Source organism: Trachypithecus francoisi, unplaced genomic scaffold, assembly GCF_009764315.1.
Source record: "Trachypithecus francoisi isolate TF-2019V2 unplaced genomic scaffold, Tfra_2.0 Lachesis_group8, whole genome shotgun sequence".
Lineage (NCBI taxonomy): Eukaryota > Metazoa > Chordata > Mammalia > Primates > Cercopithecidae > Trachypithecus > Trachypithecus francoisi.
The window spans coordinates 66,047,495-66,067,986 of record NW_022681473.1 but is presented as its reverse complement, the minus strand read 5'-3'; the positions used below and the strand labels follow the sequence as shown (position 1 = coordinate 66,067,986).

Sequence of the window (20,492 nt, the reverse complement as noted above, 5' to 3'; positions counted from 1 at the left end):
TGGGCTTGTGAGCCCTAAGATCAGGGATTGAGTTCCGCTCATGCCTGTGCCCCAGGCCCGGCACACAGTGGGCATCTGGACCCCATCACCACCAATGGTCCCAAGCAAGATCTTTACCCAAAATCCTCAGGAACATGAACTGGATGCCCACGGCCAAAGTCTTGTCTTCTTTCTTCACTCCTCTAACAAGCAGAGACATGGGCAACATGAGGTTGGAGGGGTTCCAGCCCCCAAGGTCCATGCATCAACGGTGAAGGGTTCTCATCATGCCCTTCTCTCCCACCACCCAGCACCAGCCTCCCTCCCATCTGATGATCTAAGCTGGGGGGCTCAGGGACGTACCCTATCCCTTTTCAACCTGCAGAGCCTGGTCCCATATACAAGACAACACACCCACTGACCATCAGGGTCCTGTGCTGACCTCTGTATGTTTTTGGTCACAGACATCACTCCTCTTCCTCCACCCACTGGTCCCATCAAATTCTCCCCTTACTCCTACAGTTGGCAAGACCTGGAGCTGGGACAGCCAGACACTTCCCCAGCATCCCCAACCACTGTAACGCCACAGCCTGCAATCCTCTGGCTCCTGCCAGACAACACCAGTGGCCGGCATTTATGGAGCGCTTACTATGGGCTCAGTAGTTCTGCCCTGCAACCCCACATCACTCCCATGAGTGAGATGTACATTAGCCCCATTTTATAGATAAGGAGACTGACACTTAGACAGATTCAATAACTTGGCCAGGATCTCATGGCCAACAGCGGTCAGGGCCCTATCCACGCAGTCCTGAGGCTGTGTTCTCAACTCTTTTCAGTCAGGCTGCCTGTTGGGCATCTGATTCCTCTATTTTCTCTCCCAGGCCGGCTTGTGTTCTAGATCTACATGTCTTCTAGTATTTGTGAGAGGCTCCATTTCCCTTCTAATGTCCTAGAAAGTAGATCGTGAATAAAATAATCCCAGGAGAAGGAAAATGGAAATTATCTTGCTCTGAGGTCCCTGTGATATTGTGAGATATGTATTTAGTCTTCCCGGCATACACTCCTACAATTCTTGGACTCTTCAAAGTGAGAAGTGTCTTTTTGTATGCTAATAAATCGACTGATGGTGAGCAGCCCCTAGGGAGCTTCAGGTTGGGGTTTGGTCACCAGAGGGACCAAGGCAGGATTAGAGGGTGGGGACTTTCAGCCCCAACCTCCAGGAAGGGGAGAGAGGCTGAAGGTTAAGGTGACTGCCAATATCCAGTGATTTAATCAATCATGCCTACATAATGAAGCTTTGGAGAGCTTCCGGATAGCTGAACACATGGAGGTCCCTGCAGGGTGCAGCCAGGGAGGGCATGAAAACTCCTCCCCCATACCTCGCTGTGTGCATCACTTCATCTGTATCCTTTGTAATATCTTTTATAATAAACTGATAAACATCAAGTGGATGTTTTCCTGAGCTCTGTGAGCCACTCTAGCAAATAAAGCAAAGTCAAAGATGGGGCTGTGGAAATCCCAGCATATGGCTGGTCAGTCAGAAGCACTGGTAAAACAGCCTGGGGCTTTCGGTTGGCTTGGGAAGTGGAGGGGAAGTCTTGTGGGACTGAGCACTCAGCCTGTGGGATCTGATGCTGTCTCCAGCTAGATCGTGTCAGAATAGAATTGGAGGACACCAGCTGGGGTCCACTGCAGAATTAATTGCGTGCCTGGTGTGTGGGAAAATACCCCCACACTTGTTGCAGAAGTCTTCTGTATTGATTGTTGAGTAACAGAATAGAAAAACTGCTTTTCTCAGCCGAGTATGGTGGCTCACGCCCGTAATCCCAGCTGTTTGGGAGGCCAAGGTAAGTGGATCACTGAGGTCAGGAGTTCGGGACTGGCCTGGCCAACATGGTGAAACCCTATCTCTACTAAAAATACAATTAGCTGGGTGTGGTGGCGGGTGCCTGTAATCCCAGCTACTAGGGAGGCTGAGGCAGGAGAATCACTTGAAGCCAGGAGGAGGAGGTTGCAGTGAACCGAGATTGTGCCATTGCACTCCAGCCTGGGCGACAGAGCAAAACTCCTTCTCAAAAAAAAAAAAATATATATTTTTTTCTCACTCAGTCCTCTTATCCCAGTCCTTACCCCAGGAGACCCTGATTTTGAACTCAGGTGCCAATTTGTCAGGGCCAGCAGGCACTCTTAGGATGAGGGCCACAAAGATCTTGGCCCAAAAGGCAGTGCTAAGCATGGGCTGGGTCCACAGTGGGCACCTGATAAGCACTTATATGTAGTCTTGAAGCAGCATGCAGAATCATGCACTAGACTGACACAGTTTGGTTTCCTACATGCACCTCCTGCAGCTTATCTATTGCAGGTATGATGTCCTCACCTCCAGAGGCCAGGACAGGGCCCTAGGTATGTCCTCCTCTCCCCTGGGCAAGTAGGAGCCTGGGCTCTGGGCCAGGGAACCAGTACTATTCCACCCAACACTTGCTATGTGACAGGGGCCAGCTCCTGAACTTCTCTGAGCCTCAATTTTCTTATCTGCAAGATGGGGAGAAAACCTTGCCTCAGTAGGTTGCCATGGGATGAACACAGTTAAGGCCACGTTGTGGGGGCCAGGACACCCAAGTGGCCTCCTTCCCTGAACTTCCCCCTCAGAATTCCTTGTTCTGCTTCTGGTTAAGGACCTCCTGGTATCCACCTGCCCCTGCCCCGCCCCCACCTTCACCTTAGGATGAGCATGAAGGAGGGTGTGTGGGTGAGACAGGCCAGGGCCGAACCCAGGCTGACCAGGAGCAGGAAGGGCACCACCAGGTGGCTGCAGGTCGAGTCACAGGATCCCGCCATCACGGGGTTGCCCTCTGCCACGCAGCTGCAGTTGGTGTAGAAAACCTGGAGTGGGAAGAGGAGGAAGAGACTCCAAGAGCTCCAAGGGCAGGCAGCTGGCCAAGGGCTTGCAGCGGGGAAGGCTTGTGAGAGGCCCAAATCCCACGGCCATTTGGGGTAGAGCTGGCTGGGAGTCTGAGATCCTGATCCATTGGCTGAGCAAAGATGGCTTGAGGAGCAGGCACGTCAAGGGCTCTCTATGCTCAAGTTGAGCCTGGGCTGAGGCCGTGAGCAGGGAGAGGGAAACAGAGAGAAAGTAGAGAAGAAGAGGGAGGGACCCAGAAGAGCATCATTCTCCCACATTCTACACACCAACTGTAAGAAAACGTCCCCAGACTGGCCATGCCCCCGGGCTGGTCCCCTGGAGTGTTTGATCCCAGCCTGCACTCACTCCCTAGGTAGCCAGGAAAACCTCCAGCTAAGGACTCTGAGAAGTGATCTGGAATGCTGGGGCCCGCGGGCACCCGATAGAAACCAGGCCAAGCCAAGAGGCCTGGTCTTCTCTTTACTTTCCCATAGACCAGAGCTTCTAGACTCATGTGCCCCAGCCACACAGGGCCTCCGATGGGAGACAGGTGTGCAGGGATTAGTCCCATCAGCCCTTGAAGTGGCCAGCTGGCCTGGGCAGCTAGAGCCCTCTGAGCCTCTCACCTCCAGCCCTGGCAGCTGCAGACACTTCCCAGTGTGAAAAGGGTTCGGAATCCCTGAGGTGGATGCTGGGGGCCTTGGGAGAATTTTAAGCCAGGAGTAGATGAGACTGGATGGTACAAAGGGTGTTCTGGGGGCTGCACGGAGGAGGGACCAGATCAGGGAGGCAGGCCAAGGGGCCCATCACGGAGTGGGCTTGGGGGTGTGTGGATAAAAGGGTTTAGATTTGAAGTTACTTAGCAGGTGGAATAAGAGAAAGGCAGGAGAGAGTGAGCATGTGAGCACTTAGGCTTGGGTGACCAGGCACTCTCCATTGGCCGGCAGAGCCAATGTGCATGATGAAGTTGTGCTGATCCTTCACACAAGGGTCTGAAGACCCTTCACACAAGAAGCTGTGTGACCCCTAAGTGCATATCATCTTACGTTGCAGGAAAAGTGGCCCCTGAGCCTCCAAATACAGGCTGGAGATACAATGGAGGGACAAGAAATGGAGAAATGCTAAGGCAAGGTTCCTGGGAGAGAGACATCCTGCCCCTGCTCCTTTTCTCAGAAGCAGAGGGTTAGTGGGATAAAAGCAAAGGCTGGATTTTTCCTGACCCTTGGGTTTTTCCTGACCCTTCAGTTGGGTTTTTCCTGACCCTTCATATTCATCTAATTCCATGGCAGGAAGTTTTTCTTATGAATGACTTCAATCCCTCTGCTGCTGCAGAGTCTCATTCCCCCAGAGCATTCAGCACCACACCTGTGCAGCCACCCACCTGCCCCATCTTACCTCATTCACTCACGTACTCCTAAGCTGTTACTGAGCAGCTGTGCTGGGCGCTGAGCCACCCATCCCTGAGCCAAGATGCTCGCAATCCAAGGAGGCAGACACGTCAAGACACAATTCCAGGCCAGCATGACAATAGTCTCTGAGTGCTGGCCTGGCCGCAGCTGCGCCCTCCTCCAAATACTGCGCCTAAATCCAAGCCTCCGTGATGTTCCAAAGAGGGGGCTGACTGGGAGGCCAGGGCTTTGGTGTCTAGTCCCAGCCCTGGTATTGAGACTCTGGGCAATGTCTGGTCCTTTCCTGGGCCTCCATTTCTCATCTGTACAATGGGTGTAATAGGAATGTGTATTACTGAGTATTTAAAATTACCTAGGCACTGTGCTGTGTGCTTTCGTGGATAACGTCATGTGGTTCTTTGCTTACCATTTAATGAATTCATCCAGGTAAAGCATTTATTCAGTACATTCCTGCTCTGTAGTAGGCACTCAATAATATCTCCCCTATTTTACAGGCCAAGAAACTGAGGCACTGGTTAAATAATTTGCCTAAGGTAACAGAGCCAATTAGAGGCAGAACAGGGATTTGAACCGGGTCCCATACCCACAGGAGTTCACTGCTCCACCTGCCAAGGCCTGGGGGCCTCTGGAAGGGCTCTCAGGCCCAGGTGGTGCCTGACTGGCTTCTAAAGGACTACGCACCATCAACAGGTTCTTCTGCACCAGCTGGTGCAGCCCAGGTCTCTCCCTGGAGGAGCCTCAGCTTTAGATGCTGATGCCCAGCATGAGGGTGGGAGGTGAGAGGACTCTGGAGAGAGGGAGATGTTGTCATAACAACCAGCCTGATGCTGCTGCCCTGACAAATCCCCCAGGCTTCACTACAGCCTGGGGGCCTGAGAAGGCAGACATTGTCCCCCTTTGTCATTTTGGGAAACTGAGGAAAAAGGGGAGGAGGAACCGGCTGGTCTTAGCCTTCCTAAGATTCAGAATGCACTGCTGCTGATTACATTGCCTTCATTTCCCCACTGGGCCCCTTGGCTCTGAGTCCTCAGCTCCCAGCACAGGGCCTGGCCCAGAGGAAGAGATCAGTGAAAGTTTGTTGACTGACTGACTGATGAAATGCTCGCTGGCCTTCTGTGTCCTGTACTTTGCTCTCCTGCCCCCACACTATGGCCTCAAGCGTGATCAAACACAGATCTGAACTTGTTACTCCCTTGCTGAAAACCCATCTGTGGCTTCCTACTGCTCTCCAGAAAGTCCCCATTCTTGGCCTGGCATTCAAGGCCCCTCTTTTTCTGGGCCCTGCCTTCCCTTCATGAACCCTTGTGCTTCTGCTCCAACAGAAATGCTGTGTGTGCATGCTTGCACATGTGTGTTCCTCCAAACCTCTGCTTAAGCCATTTCCTCCTGCCTGGAAAGCTCTTCCCTCCCCAGTCCTAGTTTACCCATTCATTCTTGAATGTCTGGCACAAATGCCACTTCCCGTGAAGCCTTCTGGGACCCCCCCACCCAGGGGGCTGTGTCTCTTTTCATCTTTGTATGTACTTGTATCGACCAGTGGTCTTACCTATCAGCACCTCTGGAATTCCTGTGAGTTATTTTCTTTTGCATCTCCCCTGCACAGAGATCTGGAAGCCAGAATGGTTCACCTCTGTGCCCTGGGCCCAGGCTGGCAATGAAAGCTTTATTTTTATTTTTTGAGATGGAGTTTCACTCTTGTTGCCCAGGCTGGAGTGCAATGGCATGATCTCGGCTTACTGCAACCTCTGCCTCCCGGGTTCAAGTGATTCTCCTGTCTCAGCCTCCTGAGTAGCTGGGATTACAGGCACACACCCCGACGCCTGGCTAATTTTTTGTATTTTTAGTAGAGATGGGTTTCACCATATTGGTCAGGCTGGTCTGAACTCCTGACCTCAGGTCATTTGCCTGCCTCAGCCTCCCAAAGTGTTGGGATTATAAGCGTGAGCCACCGCACCCGGCCGATGAAAGCTGATTGAGAGAATAATGTTCTACATCTGCCAACAGAGAGAGACAGAGAGAAGAGAGCTAGAGAGTGAGAGCTTGCAGAGGTGGAGAGTATGACAGGCCCACAGAGACAGGGCAGGCAGGGCCCTGAGGGGCAGAAATTGCCACCAGAGGCCTGACTCACCTGGCTTTTGTCCAGAGCATCCTGGACCACCCGGCTTGAGCAGCCTGCGTGGCAGGGTGTGATGTATTCCACACGAGTGCTGGGGTCACAGACAGGGTTAAAGCCATCCGATGGGCAGGAGCAGACCTCCATGCAGCTTGGAAACAGCTCCGGCCCAGGCTGGGCACTGGTGGGAGAGAAGGTCAGTAGGGTTGGCCTGGCTTCCCTCCCTTAGGCCACTAGCGGGGACCTCCTCAACCCTGTAGCCGAGAGCAATGGCCAGAGATTTCGGCTCCACACGGAGGATTTTCACCATCAGGGCTGCCCGATGATGGTGTGATAGTGAGCTCCTTGCAATGAAGGTGTGCAAGTATGGAGACAGGCCCCCTAGATCCTACGAGCCTTTGAGCTTCTTCAAACATCTCTGCACCTCAGTGACCCTTCTACAGGGTATACAAGATAAATTCCCCCCAGAAGTTAGTGTCAGATGAAGAGTATCTTTTCCTCAACGAGCTTCCTTTCTCCAAAAATCAGTGATTGCTTCCTTTCTCAGAAAATCAGAGCTATGAGTGTGGGACCCAATCAGGAGAACTGACCACCCGTGGGATCTCCAGCCTGTTCCTGCCTCTCTGGGCTTCAGTTTCTCTGCCTGTCATGGCCATCCTGCAGTCTCACTCCCACCACCCTGTTCACTGTGTCCAGGAAACATTTTAGTCCCACCTGCCTCCCTCCGAGGGCCTGCTCCCAAATCCCCGGGGTGCCCCAGCTCCAGGTGGCCAGGGCAAGGTGAAGGTGGGCAGGGGCAGGAGGTCAGAGGGAGGCTTAGTCTGAGGGGGAGGTCACCCTGGGAGGAGGGCAGGGAGGTGGCCTCTGGGACTCAGAGTGTCACCTGGCTTCACTCTAGGGGGAAGCACAGCTAACCTGCCAGGGAGAGAGAGGCCCAGAGAGGCTGTGCCTTTCAGGGTCACACAGGGGTCCAGTGGCCAGGCTGCGGAGAAGGCCAGAGGTGGAAGCTGGAGGTCCCTGTCTTGGGCTTGGGGTGGGTATGGGGCAGAGGCCAGGCTGATCAGTGAGGCTGGGACTGGAGCTTAGTGAAATCTCAGTTCCATGGAGAAGAGGGTGAGCAGGAGCTGGAGACAGTCTCTAGCCAGGGTGTGGAGTGGGGAAGTGGGGCATGGGGCAAAGTGAGCTCCTCTCCCTCCCTGGGGTGAGGGGGCACTCCATCTGAGAGGGAAGGAAGATCATCAAACACAAAATATTTCCTCTTCCTCCTCTGCCAGACAGTGCTGGTGTGTGTCTGACAACGTCTTGGCACATCTCCCTTGGGGTGGGGGTAGGAGGGGGAAGGCTGGCACTGTCTGCACTGAGGGCCTATCAGGAGGCGGTGCCAGGGGACTCTGCCAAGGGAGAGGCACCTCCCAGAACCCTCTGCCAGCAGCTGGAAGGCTGAGCAGATAAGAGTTAGGGGGCCCTTCCTCTGCTCCTCACTCTCATTGACCACCTGGAGCTGATTGCTTCTGTGGGGACAGTCCTGGCTCCAGGCTCTACCCTGTTCCAGCTATGGGGTAACTTCACCTCTCTGAGCCTTGCTGTACTTATCTGTGAAAAGGGGCTAATAAGAGGACCCATTACAGAGATCCTGTGGGGGTTCAATGAGATGTAATGTGGGAAGACGCTGAGCGAAGGGAGACCTTCGGTTCTTGCAGCTGTTGGGACCTGTGGTTGTGCAGGAATAGGGAAAGTTCTTCTTGCCTAGCTCAGTTGGTCCCAAATAGTCTCTTCAGTGAATTAGAATCCAGAGCTTAGTGAATAAATCACAAGAATTTAGGTGAGAACACAGGTGACACGAGATGTCAAAGCTAAGGTGTGAAAGGGAGAAGAAAAGAGAGATGGGGCGTGTGGGATGAGCTGACTTTTTCTCCCATGCACTGTTGAACACATTGTGATAAAATATCCATTGACTTTTTACTGTAAAAATCATTTGTTTGAAGACCTGGCTCCCTCCTCAGACCAGGGACTTCCTGAGGAAGTGGCTAAAGCCCCCGCTGCAGTGCCTAGAACAGGGCTGTGTACACAGGAGGCCCCAGTCTAGAGAGCGGAGTTGCTTCCCTGTTTGGGAAAAGAGGGGCAGAGAATGAAAGGGGCAGGAGGGAAGGGAGATGGGGGAGAGATCAGCGAGGGTGGGAGCTAGGACAGATGGGGAGGGGCTGGATGCTCCTTGGCCCTGAGCTGAGCCCCTGACAGCCATGCAGGAGGACCCCCGGTGATGAAAGCTGGCACCTGGGTGGAGGCAGAAGATGCCAAGGAAGAAGCGGGGATGGAAAAAGTTGGGAAATTCTAGCTGAGTGTTGGGCCAACTTAAGCCTGGAGCAGTTTCCAGGAAAAATGAAATCATTCTGGAGAAGAGGCAGGAATGTGATTTCCAACATCCTCTCCAAGAAGGCTCCCAAGGGTAAAGGTGTGATGGAGAATTGTGGAACTAGAAATCAAGAGACTTCCTCCCAGAGGGTGGAGGCAGGTGCTGCCTCACAGATTTGGAAAAAGAATTCTGTAATTTTAGAGTAATGGAAAAACAGAATTTTAGCTCCCAAGCTCTAAAACCCAAAATATCAGAGGTCTGTTGTCCAATCTTTTCCCAGTGCCTGAGTCTCCTCTGCAGCCTCTCTGATAGGGGCCATCTAGTCCCTTGCTCACTCTCTCATCTCTTCTCGTTCTGGGTTGAGAGCATGCTCCCTTCTGGGCAGGCCATTCCTCTGGCTGAGCTGGGTCCTGGCTCCTGTGATGCAGCCTCTGTCCCATCTCTGTTGGGCCCACAGGGCTTAGTCACTATGGAGATGCCATCCCATGGGTGGCTCTGCCCTGTCTCAGCCTCCACACCCTCCCGGACTTGAGAGTTTCTGCCCCTGACGTCTCATCCATGCCCCTTCCAGTGGTGCCTGACACCTACCCTGGAGCCTTCTGGAGCACCCCACTGCTTGACTCCAATCTCCAAAGGGCTGTTAAGCAGAGGTGGGGAGGCAAGATTTGAGGCAGGGGGTGCCCCACCATCCTGGCCTCTGCCCAGGGCCCCTGTCCTCCCTGTCCCGTCCTCCTAGGCTTGCCTTCGTGTGCCCTCGCACACACTCACCTGGTCTGGTGGGTGATGCCCGCAATCTGGTGAGTGGGGCAGCCGATAAAGAAGAGCGGCAGGCTGAAGAAGAGGCACAGCAGCATCCCCAGCAGGCAAAGGGCACCGCATCCCACGGGGCCCAGGTGGAGGCGCTTGACCAGGACGCCACCCACCACGATGCCCACGATGACTGAAGGGAAGGAGAGGCAGCCGATGAGCAGGTTGGCGTAGGAGGCTGTGATGGAAAACTGGCGCTCCAGGAACTTGGGCAGGAAGGTGGCCATGCCCGCAGCCATGGATGACAAGCACACCTGGGACAGGACCACCAGCAGGAAGATGGGGTGGCGTAGGGTCTGTAGCAGCACCCTGGGGAAGACTGTAGGGGTGAGTGCAGAGGAGGTCAGGGCAGGCAGGGCAGCCAAGCCGTCCAGCAAAGACTGCCCTCCTGCCCTGCACAGTTCAAGCAGTTCCATTCCTTCCAACCCTTCCCATTCCACTTAAATCTACTGCAATCAATTTTATCCCACTTGATTCCAGTCCATTTATTCTAGTCCTTTTTTATTTTATTTATTTATTTATGTATGTATTTATTTATTTATTTTGAGACAGAGTCTCTCTCTGTTGCCCAGGCTGGAGTACAATGGTGCAATCTCAGCTCACTGCAACCTCTGCCTCCTGGGTTCAAGTGATTCTCGTGCCTCAGCCTCCTGAGTAGCTGAAACTACAGGCGTGTACCACCAAGCCTGGCTAATTTTTGTATTTTTAGTAGAGATGGGTTTTGCCATGTTGGCTAAGCTGGTCTCGAACCCTAGGCCTCAAGTAATCTACCCTCCTCGGCCTCCCAAAGTGCTAGGATTACGGATGTGAGCCACCACACCTGGCCCTTGTTCTAGTTCATTTTTGAAATTCTGTTTCATTTCGTTCCATTGAGTTAGACTTTATCTTATTTGATATGTTGTTTTTTTTTTGATTCAATTCTATTCAGTTCCATATAGTTCTGGTCCATGCCATCCTGTTTGATTCAATTTCATCCATCCCATCCCATGTCATTTCATTTTTTCTGTTCTACGTATTCATTCCTCTCCCCTGCCCCACACATTTCCTTCCATCCTGTCCTGCTATAGCTTTTTCCAAGCCACCCAGGCCTTCATCCTCCCTTGCGTCCCAAACACAGGTCTCAATTCCTTGCCCTGACCTACCCATCCCTAGCTTGTATTTCTCCATAGCCGTCTACCTAATGTACTATACTTTTCACTCATCTAGCTGTTTTATTGTCACCCTACCAGAATATAAGCTTTCTTTAAAAAGATCAGGGGGTTTTGTTTTTTGTGTTGATTACTAAATCTCCAGAGCCTGGGATATAGGAGGCACCTGAATTCATGGGATGAAGGAAGGAATGAATGGATATATGGACTAATATGTAATCAAATGTCAATATGTCTGGAGCAGAATCAAAGACCTCGAGAGAAGGTGAAATCTGAGTCGGCTTGCTGCTGGGAGACTTCCTGGAGGTGGGACAGAGCTAGGGCCTAAAGAATTGGTGGGCGGGGATCTGGGGAGGTGAAGCAAGGAGGAAAAAGAATTGAGTAGGGGCCCAGGAAGGGCAAATGCTTGGAGGTAGGAAAAGAAGTGAGTGTTCTGGCAAAAAATTACCTCCCCAGTCTCCTGCGAGCTCCTAAAATGGTGCCTCATTCACTGGTTGCCCCCATTGCAAGTCTGCTAAACTGAAGGGCACGAAAGGGTGGGAAAGTCCTTTCCTCGCTGGGCTCCAGCAGCCAGGTGATGCTCATTGGCAGGGGCAGCCCAGGTGAAAGTGTGAAATCCTCTCTCCACTAACATGTGTTTCTGCCTGCAGTAGGCAAGACTGAAGTCAAATATAAGGTATGGAGGGAGAGGAGCAAACCACTTGCCAGGCCAGGCTGGTGGGGCCATGGGGGTTCTCTGGGCCAGGTGGGGGCTCCTTCTGTTCCTGCAGCAGCAGGACCAGGGCCTCTGTCATGGGAAGATTTCTGTCTGTCCTCAGAGCAGGGCCAAGTCAGCTGGTTCCCTGGCCCCCTTTAGCCAGGCTAGGATCTGTTTCCTTGGGAGGCAGAAAATAAAAGACACACAGTTCAGGCGGTGTGGGTGGGGACTGTGGAATTCCCCCTCTTTTCTGTGCCGGGTCTGCCTCCTGTCCCTGGTTCCTTGCTGCACACCACGCATTTAGCCAGCATTAGAGTGAAGAGGTGTGAGGCTCGCTGTGACCCCAGGTAGCTGCTCAGCCTTCTTGCCATGAGCTGCTCTGGCCAGGGCGTCTGAGGCCTTGTATGGAGCCACGAATTTCAGTCTGGCATGGCCCAGGTTGTACAGGTGCCCCTACTGCATGGTAGAGTCCAGAGAGGGACAGGGGCTCGCCCAAGTTCATCCAGAGGCCAGTGTAAGGCCAGGAGTTTCCTAGGGTCTCCTGACTCCTAGTACAAGGTCCATCCTCCCTTCTATACTCCCTCCCCCATTCCTGTGCCTCTCTGGCTGCCTGACTCTAGAGGGCTCCATTTCATGGACTGCTTCCAGTCCATTCTCCTGCACTGATCACTGCAGTGTGCTTTATAGCCATCCCCCATCTCTCCTCAGCATCCACAACCTGGCTCCGGAATAGATGGAAAATTCCTGGAGGGCAGAGGCTATGCCTTTCACTAAGATAGGGCTACCTGCAGGGGAATTCCAGGGCCCATCTCCAGCTCTGAGGCAGATCTTTTCCATGAGACAGGGCTTCCCTTAGCACAGCACAGTGTCTCCCCCATCAGACAAGTCAGGGCCTCCCTCAAGTCAGTGACTCTGTCTTCTTCATCAGCCAGGAGCCTCACCCAGCTAGACGCCAGGTATCCTCTGTCAAATAGAAGAGGTTCTCCTTCAATCTAGGGACTATGCTTCTTCCAATTAGTTAGGGGCTTCCCTTAACTCAAGGGCAATGTCTCCCCCCTTAGACAGGAACCTCCTCTACTTCAAGGACTACGTCTCCCTCATCAGACAGGGGCGTTCTCCACCATAGAGGTCAGGTCTCTTCCATCAGCCAAGGTAGGGTCTCGCTCCATTTGGGGACTACGTATCCTCCATCAAAGAGATTGTATCTTTTGCATTAGACAGGGGCTTCCCCTAGCTCAGAGACTATCTCCCTCATCTGACAGGGGCCTTTCCTAGCTCAGGAATTATCTTTCCCCAAGAGTATAGGGCACCTCCAGCTGAAGGACCATGGTTCCTTCTCCCTTGGCCTTCCTTGTGGCACCAGGTGGTCAAGGCCAGGCCCTAGAGTCAGACTGGCCCCTGGAGCTCAGCAGAAGCCAGGCTGGCTCACTGGTCACAGGGCCTGAGGCACCCCTGCCCTGATTCCCTCCAGGCCCATGTAGAAGCTGAAACTACCAGAGACAATCTGGCCTAGAACACTTGCTCTAGGTTCCAATTTCAGCAGCTTCCCTCCGGGCAGAAGCCCAAGCAGTGATTAATAAGCAATTCAGCAGCACAGCCTTCTGGGGCCTAATAGCATCTGGGGGTGGCCTGAGGCTAGGGAGTCCCAGCTCCTGCCTCTAGGCCCAGCACCATGCATGGAGTCCAAGCCCTCTCTTTCCCTGAGAATGCTGAAAAAACGGGGCTAGATTACTGATATCCCAACATCAAGTCTTTTTTTTTTTCAGACAGGGTTTCTCTCAGTCACCCAGGCTGGAGCGCAGTGGTGAGATCACAGCTCGTTGCAGCCTCAAACTCCTAGGCTCAAGCGATCCTCCCACCTCAGCCTCCCCAGTAGCTTGGACCACAGGCATGCACCACCAAGCCCGGCTAATTCTTTAATTTTTTTTTTTTTTTTTTTTGTAGAGGCAGGGTCTCCCTATGTTGTCCAGGCTGATCTCAAACTCCTGGGCTCAAGAGGTCCTCCTGCCTTGGTCTCCCAAAGGGTTGGGTTTACAGGTGTGAGCCACCATGTCCTGCCCCAACGTCAAATCTTAGGAAGTTCTTCCCAAGAATAGGCCTAATTCCTTCCTGTTGCAGAAATCCTCAGTAAGGAATGAAGCAACCCCTGTGGATAGTACCCTCCTAAACCACAGGCAGCTCAATTTACTATCCTAGGGCATGGTCAGAATAACAGTGGAACAAGAGTAATAATTGAAATAATTGTACCTTATATATGAATACAGTTTTTTTTTAATAGCATAAAGAGGCTTTCCATTTTTCATCTCATTTGATTCTCATGATAGCCCTTGAGATAGGCAGAGCAAGGATTATTGACCCAATCTTCCAGATGAGGAAACTCAAGTTAGAAAAGGAAACTAACTTCTTTAAGATTGTACACTGGTCACTGTTACAGGCAGGACTCAAATCCAAGTCTTCTGACCTGCCATCCAGAGCTCTGTAAGAGCTGGGCACACAATAGGCACTCAATCAATGCTCCTGGGGTCATAATCTTGAGAAAGAATGGCCTGGTCATAATGTGTACTCTGGTTACTGATAGACTGAGTTCATAGTCTCAGGATCATAGCCTCATGGACTTTAGATCATTGAGTCTCCTCCTCGCTATATAGATGGGGAAGCAGAGGCCCAGAAGGGAGCAGGGATCAGGGACAAAAGCCCAGGTTCTGGATTTTATCCCAGTGCTCTCTCCGCCCATGCTACTGCCTGGGAATTTGACAATTTCTCGATGGCCTCCCATTTGTAGGCTCAGTGGTGGGTGGGAAGGGGGGAAGGGTCATAGATGAGTCAGCACAGGCCTGACCTTCAGGAGCATAGGCTCAGACCTGAACTCATGTAGAAGCCCTGAGGGTTCTGAGAGCTAAAGAGGGAGGGAAGTGGCCTTGCTGGCCAGGAGAGCTGGACTTGTGGAGAAAGCAGTGGCTTTTGAGCTGGACCTAGAGGGATAGGGAAGGTTTTGTTGTTGTTGTTGTTGTTTTTGAGATGTAGTCTCTGTCTGCTGGAGTGCAGTGGCGTGATCTCGGCTCATTACAACCTCTGCCTCCTGGGTTCAAGTGATTCTTCTGTCTCAGCCACCTAAGTAGCTGGGACTACAGGTGCCTGCCACCATGCCCAGCTAATTTTTGTATTTTTAGTAGAGACAGGGTTTAACCATGTTTGCCAGTCTGGTCTTGAACTTCTGACCTCAAGTGGTCCGCCCACCTCGGGCTCCCAAAGTGCTGGGATTACAGGCATGAGCCGCCACGCCTGGCCCATAGGGGAGATTTTGAAAGCAATAAAAAATGATGGTCCAGGCAGAGAGGATTGCATGTGCAAAGACTCACAAGAAGTAGATGGTGCTCACGCGGGGTCTGCCGGTAGAGAAGATGAATCAAGAAAGGCAGGAAGGACTGGATCCCGTACAGCCTCGAGGGCCCCTCTGGCCCTGGCTCCCCATAACCTGGTCTGAGCTGACTTACCTTTAATGAACTGGATCACAGTCAGGTTTGGTGCAATCTGGACTAGGCCATCCTGCTTCTTTGTGGACTCCCCAGGGCTCTGCTTAGAGGGAGAGTCCTTGCCCTGAAGGAGACACAAAACCAAGGACAGTCCGCTGGATACCAGTGATCCCATTCAGGGTGGGCTGTGGGCTGGGGAGGAGAGCTCTTGGAGAGGAGAGGGTGAGGGCCCTGTCATATCTTCAGGAGCAACTGAGGCCTGCAGTGTTCCATTTGTTCTTGGCCCTACAGGTACCCAACAAGTGATTTTGAAAGAATGAATGAAATTCTTATGGTTAAACTTCGTCATCACCAGTATCCACATGGGTTAGTTGTCATGACCACTATTAACATCATAATAATCAGCAACATTTTTAGGAAAATCGCCACCATAATCATCGTCATCATTTCTATTCCTTTCAGCTTAAATATCACCCTCATTCACATCACCCATATCATTGTGACTAAATGACAAATTTAGTCATGACATTACCATCACGATATGATGATTGCTATTGTTATCTCTGTCGTGATCACCACCACAAGCACAATCATCATTATCACTGTCACCTGAACCTCCAGAATCACCACCACATGATGATAATCAGAATCATCAACGTCATTATCACTTTCTCTATCATCATCATCATTACCATTGCCTTCACTGAGATCAGTATCTCCAGCCTCATCTCCATCGCCACTTCCATCATCACCACCAATGCTACCCAAAACACCAACACACCAGTCCTGTCAATCTTCACTCCCACTGTCACTGCTCCTCTTGGATGAATCAGGTCACACCTAGAGGACGGACTCAGCTTTGGGTCCAAGCTGTGAAGATGCCCATGGACACCCTGGAGTATGTCCCTCCACCTGGGTGGGGACCGCCTATGTGCAACTTTTGAAAAAGAGGGGACAAGAATATTGTGTGTGTGCAGGGAGGGGGCACAATCACCATCTTCTGATTGTCAGAAATAAGAAAGGAAATAATGATAAATAACGGTTAATGCCTACTAAGCACTTACTATATGCTGGGCACTGTTCTTTTTTTTTTTTTTTTTTTTTTTTTTTTTTTTTTTTGAGGCGGAGTCTCGCTCTGTCGCCGGGACTGGAGTGCAGTGGCCAGATCTCAGCTCACTGCAAGCTCCGCCTCCCAGGTTTACGCCATTCTCCTGCCTCAGCCTCCCGAGTAGCTGGGACTACAGGCGCCTGCCACCTCGCCCGGCTAGTTTTTTTTTTTTTGTATTTTTAGTAGAGACGGGGTTTCACCGTGTTAGCCAGGATGGTCTCGATCTCCTGACCTCGTGATCCGCCCGTCTCGGCCTCCCAAAGTGCTGGGATTACAGGCTTGAGCCACCGCGCCCGGCCGCTGGGCACTGTTCTAATGGCTAATGCGTAACTTATTGAAACCTCACAACCTCCTGAAGTATATACGTCCCTACCAACAACTTGGAGAAGGAAATAAACGTCAAAAATCAGTTTTAAGAAATGAAGTAGATACCATAATCATCCCTTTTTGTCATGTAATAAAACTGAGACACAGAGAGAAAATATCTTGTTTCAAGCCACACAGATAATAAGTGGTCCAGCTAGGATTTGAATCCAGACATCTTGGCTCCAGAGTCTGAGCACTTCACTGGTATACTCTGCAAGAAGGGGGCAACCAATGCCAAGGGCACAGAGTACTCTACCTACATTTCTCTAACAAAACTCTGTGAGGCAGGTACTATTACTATGCACATATTTTAGATGAGGAAACTAAATCTTGGAGAAGTTGCTATGGGCACAGGGTCATTTGAATATAAGTGAGCAAGTGGAGTGCAATTTAGTTACATTTTTCTATGTAGGCTGAGGTCAGAATTAAAAGCGAAAAATTCCCTGGAAGAAAACTTATGCCGAGGCCGGGTGTGATGGTTCACTGCTGTAGTCCCAGCACTTTGGGAGCCTGAGGTGGGAGGATTGCTTAAGCTCAGGAGTTCAAGACCAGCCTGGGCAAAATGGTGAAACCTTGTCTCTAATAAAAATAAAAATAAATCGGTCAGGCGTAGTGGCTCACACCTGTAATCCCAGCACTGTGGGAGGGTGAGGCGAGTGGATCACCTGAGGTCAGGAGTTCAAGACCAGCCTGGCCAACATGACAAAACCCTGTCTCTACTAAAAATACAAAAATTAGCCAGGCATGGTGGCACATGCCTGTAATCCCAGGTACTAGGAGGGCTGAGGCAGGAGGATTGCTTGAACCTGCTTGAACAGAGGTTGCAGTGAGCTGAGGTTGTGCCACTGCACTTTAGCTTAGGCAACAGAGCAAGACTCCATCACAGAAAAAAAAAAAAAAAATTAGCCAGGCGTGGTGGCATACACTGGTAGTCCCAGCTACTCAAGAGGATGAGGAGGGAGGATCATTTGAGCCAGGGAGATGGAGATTGTGTCAGAGGTGTTAGAATCAGAACGATTCCATGTTGACTGAGGGTTAGGAAAAATGAGGCTGGGACTTGCTGGGCTGCATTCCCAGAAAGTCAGGCATTCCTAGCCTCTAGATGTTTATGGTTAAAGGAACAGATTGAAAATGTTTACTAAATAGACCCAGACTTAGGAGTGTCCTGATATCCCGATGTCTTGAGAGCAGAAGCATTCCTAATTTTGCTTGAAATATAATAATATCGATTCTTACAAAATATAGTAATTAAGAAAATCCTTGATCACAAACCCTTGTAGCAGAGCACATCTCCCCATGATCTTTTTTCATCCTATATAAACATATATTGTACCTAGGGTGGACGCGTTCCTCCTCTTACTTTCGGGAACACCCTGCTCTGCCTATGGAGTAACCATTCTTTATTCCTTTACTTTCTTAATAAACTTGCTCTCACTTTATGGACTTGCCCTGAATTCTTTCTTGCATGAGAGTCAAGAACCCTTTTTTGGGGTCTGGATCCAGACCCTTTCTGGTAACAGTTGCAGTGAGCCGAAATGGTGCGATTGCACTCCAGCCTGGGCGATAGAGTGTTTCAAAAAAAAAAAAAAAAAGACTTACACCCAGTGTGGACAGTAGTTTAGAAGAGGCTGCCCTGGAAGGAAGCAAGCTCCCTGTAACTAGGAGTGTGCAGGCCAAGGCTTCCCCAAGTCCAGGGCCAGGATGCCATGGGCCATAGGGAAGGACCTGTTGGGCTGGAGAGCGCTCATTTGGACTTCCTGGTTCTGCCTCCTCTTCCCATGTTGCCTGTGAGGTTCCTACAGGACTTACACTCTGGTTGGGTCTGACACTTTCTCTTTCTTCTCCCATCTCGTTTTTTCTGAGATCATCATGAGGCAAATGCTGGATTTCCCCACATTTCAGAAGCTTCATGTCAGCCACCACCTCTGGGGGATCCCATGTTCCATGCCTCCCCCACCTGGCTTCCTGATGTGGCTGGTTCAAGGCTGGTCTGTCCCAGCAGGAAAATTCATTCAAATATTAATTCATGTGTTTGTTCCCTTGGGCTTTTTTTCCCTTTCTTCTCTCTTCTTTCATTCCAGCAGGGAGCAGGCTCTGGGGTTCCTGTCCTCAGGGGATGTTTGTGACATGTCAGAAAGCAGTAATAGGTTGCAAAGATTTCCCTTCCTGTCTTTTGTTTCCAGAGTTTGAGTCCCTTGAGGAGATTCTGCTGGGTGTTGTGGTGGGTGTGAGCAGAGAGGGAGGCTCTGAGGATGAGGGGAAAAGAATACCATCTTCCCTAAAATAAAGCCTGGAAAAGAGGAAGGGGCAGAGACAGAGCAGTCTGTGGGTTCCATGAGCAGCAAGGAGCCACGTACCCTCTGAGACAGGGCCCACGGAAGCAATTCACCTCCAAGGGGCAGGATGCAGGGTGACCTAGGGAGGCTGGGCTCCCATGTTCCCAGCCTCACCAAGACTCTGCTCCAAGCATGGTAAAGGAACCACATGGGCCAGGATGGCAAGTGGGCATCACCATAGTGACCACAGTGGGCTGATGCTGATGTCTGCTGAGCGGGGGGCGCCCTGGTGCTTGGGCACTGTGTAAGACACAGGACCTTTGCTTCACCTTGGTCAGAGAGCTCTGAGAAAGGCTGAGATTGAATTTCTTGATGATCTGGCAGGATGGGCATTCACAGTAGAAATTAAGTTGATTTTTAAATAAAATAAAGAATGTCTATTTTATACATGCTTTAGGTCTGAGGCAAACCTTATTTGACAACTTTCTCCCCTGTGGACCCTGAGCTCTGCAAGAGCAGGATTCATGTTTATCTTGTTTTCTGTTCAAACTCTTGTGTCTAGCAAGGGCCTAGGGTGAAATAGTGGTTCAACTGAAAGAGGAGTGCAAGAGATGGTTCTAACCAGCAGTGGGTGTAGCCAATGCCAGGCTTTTGGGGGAAAAAAATGAAAGCAAGAGGAGACGCCATCATGCTCCCAGGGAGTTCTTTTTTTTTTTTTTTTTTTTTGAGGCGGAGTCTTGCTCTGTCGCCCGGGCTGGAGTGCAGTGGCCGGATCTCAGCTCACTGCAAGCTCCGCCTCCCGGGTTCACGCCATTCTCCTGCCTCAGCCTCCCGAGTAGCTGGGACTACAGGCGCCCGCCACCTCGCCCGGCTAGCTTTTTGTATTTTTTTAGTAGAGACGGGGTTTCACCGTGTTAGCCAGGATGGTCTCAAACTCCTGACCTCGTGATCCGCCCGTCTCGGCCTCCCAAAGTGCTGGGATTACAGGCTTGAGCCACCGCGCCCGGCCGCTCCCAGGGAGTTCTTGAACTGCTGATGGTTCCGAGACAGGCCAAGGGTCCACAGAGCACACCAGGGCTAGTGGAACTACCATTCCAGGACATGCCAGGCCACTGGTATATGGGCTGGTAGCTATGCATACATGAGCCTGCTCCATCTTCACTGGGACCTGCCAGCCATTCCTACACTCCTTTACACATGAGCAAACATGCTCTGAAGGTAGGCAACTTGTTCAGCATCACATAACTAGAGAGTGGCAGGACTCAGATCCGAGCTCAAGCTTGCCTGAGTAGAAAACTCATGCTTTGACTGGGCTCTCATCTATAATCCCAGCACTTTGGGAGGCCAAGGCAGGAGGATTGCTTGAGGCCAGGAGTTTGAGACCGGCCTGGGCAATATAGTAAGACTTCATTTCTACAAAAATGTTAAAATTAGCTGGGCATGGTGGCGTGCACCTGTGGTCCCAGCTACTCAAGAGGCTGAGGTGGAAGCATCCCTTGAGCCCAGGAGTCCGAAGCTACAGTAAGCTATGATGGCACCACTGCACTCTAGCCTAGATGACAGAGCAACACCTTGACTCAAAAAAAACCTCATACTTTATCCACTAAGCCCCCTGAGTCAGACAGCCCTGATAAAGGACTGGAAGAATGTTTGTGGTAAGATTTGAAGGAACCTGAAATCCTACGTTGTCTTATTTTTTTGAGTAAGGCAGTCTGCGTGGATTATTCATTTATACCTTAGAGCTGCACTGCCTCATACAGCAGCTACCTGTCACGTATGGCTCTAAGCAATTGAAATATGGCCAGTCCAAATTGAGATGTGCTGTAGGCATAAAATACACATTGCATTTTGAAGCCTTAGT

At 51.2% G+C, this 20,492-nt stretch overlaps 1 protein-coding gene across 6 annotated transcripts in view; it reads right to left on the bottom strand.

Annotated features, from left to right (window-relative positions):
- Nucleotides 1-20,492, bottom strand: part of SLCO2B1 (solute carrier organic anion transporter family member 2B1) — a 55,503-nt gene that overhangs the window by 3,312 nt on the left and 31,699 nt on the right. For all 6 annotated transcript variants that reach the window (XM_033204158.1, XM_033204161.1, XM_033204160.1 and 3 more), the window contains 5 exons: nucleotides 14,903-15,005; nucleotides 9,525-9,882; nucleotides 6,419-6,584; nucleotides 2,699-2,862; nucleotides 118-182 (listed from right to left, as the gene is read on the bottom strand). In XM_033204158.1, the coding sequence (XP_033060049.1) occupies nucleotides 118-182; nucleotides 2,699-2,862; nucleotides 6,419-6,584; nucleotides 9,525-9,882; nucleotides 14,903-15,005 (856 nt within the window). The remainder of the gene's footprint in view (nucleotides 1-117; nucleotides 183-2,698; nucleotides 2,863-6,418; nucleotides 6,585-9,524; nucleotides 9,883-14,902; nucleotides 15,006-20,492) is intronic.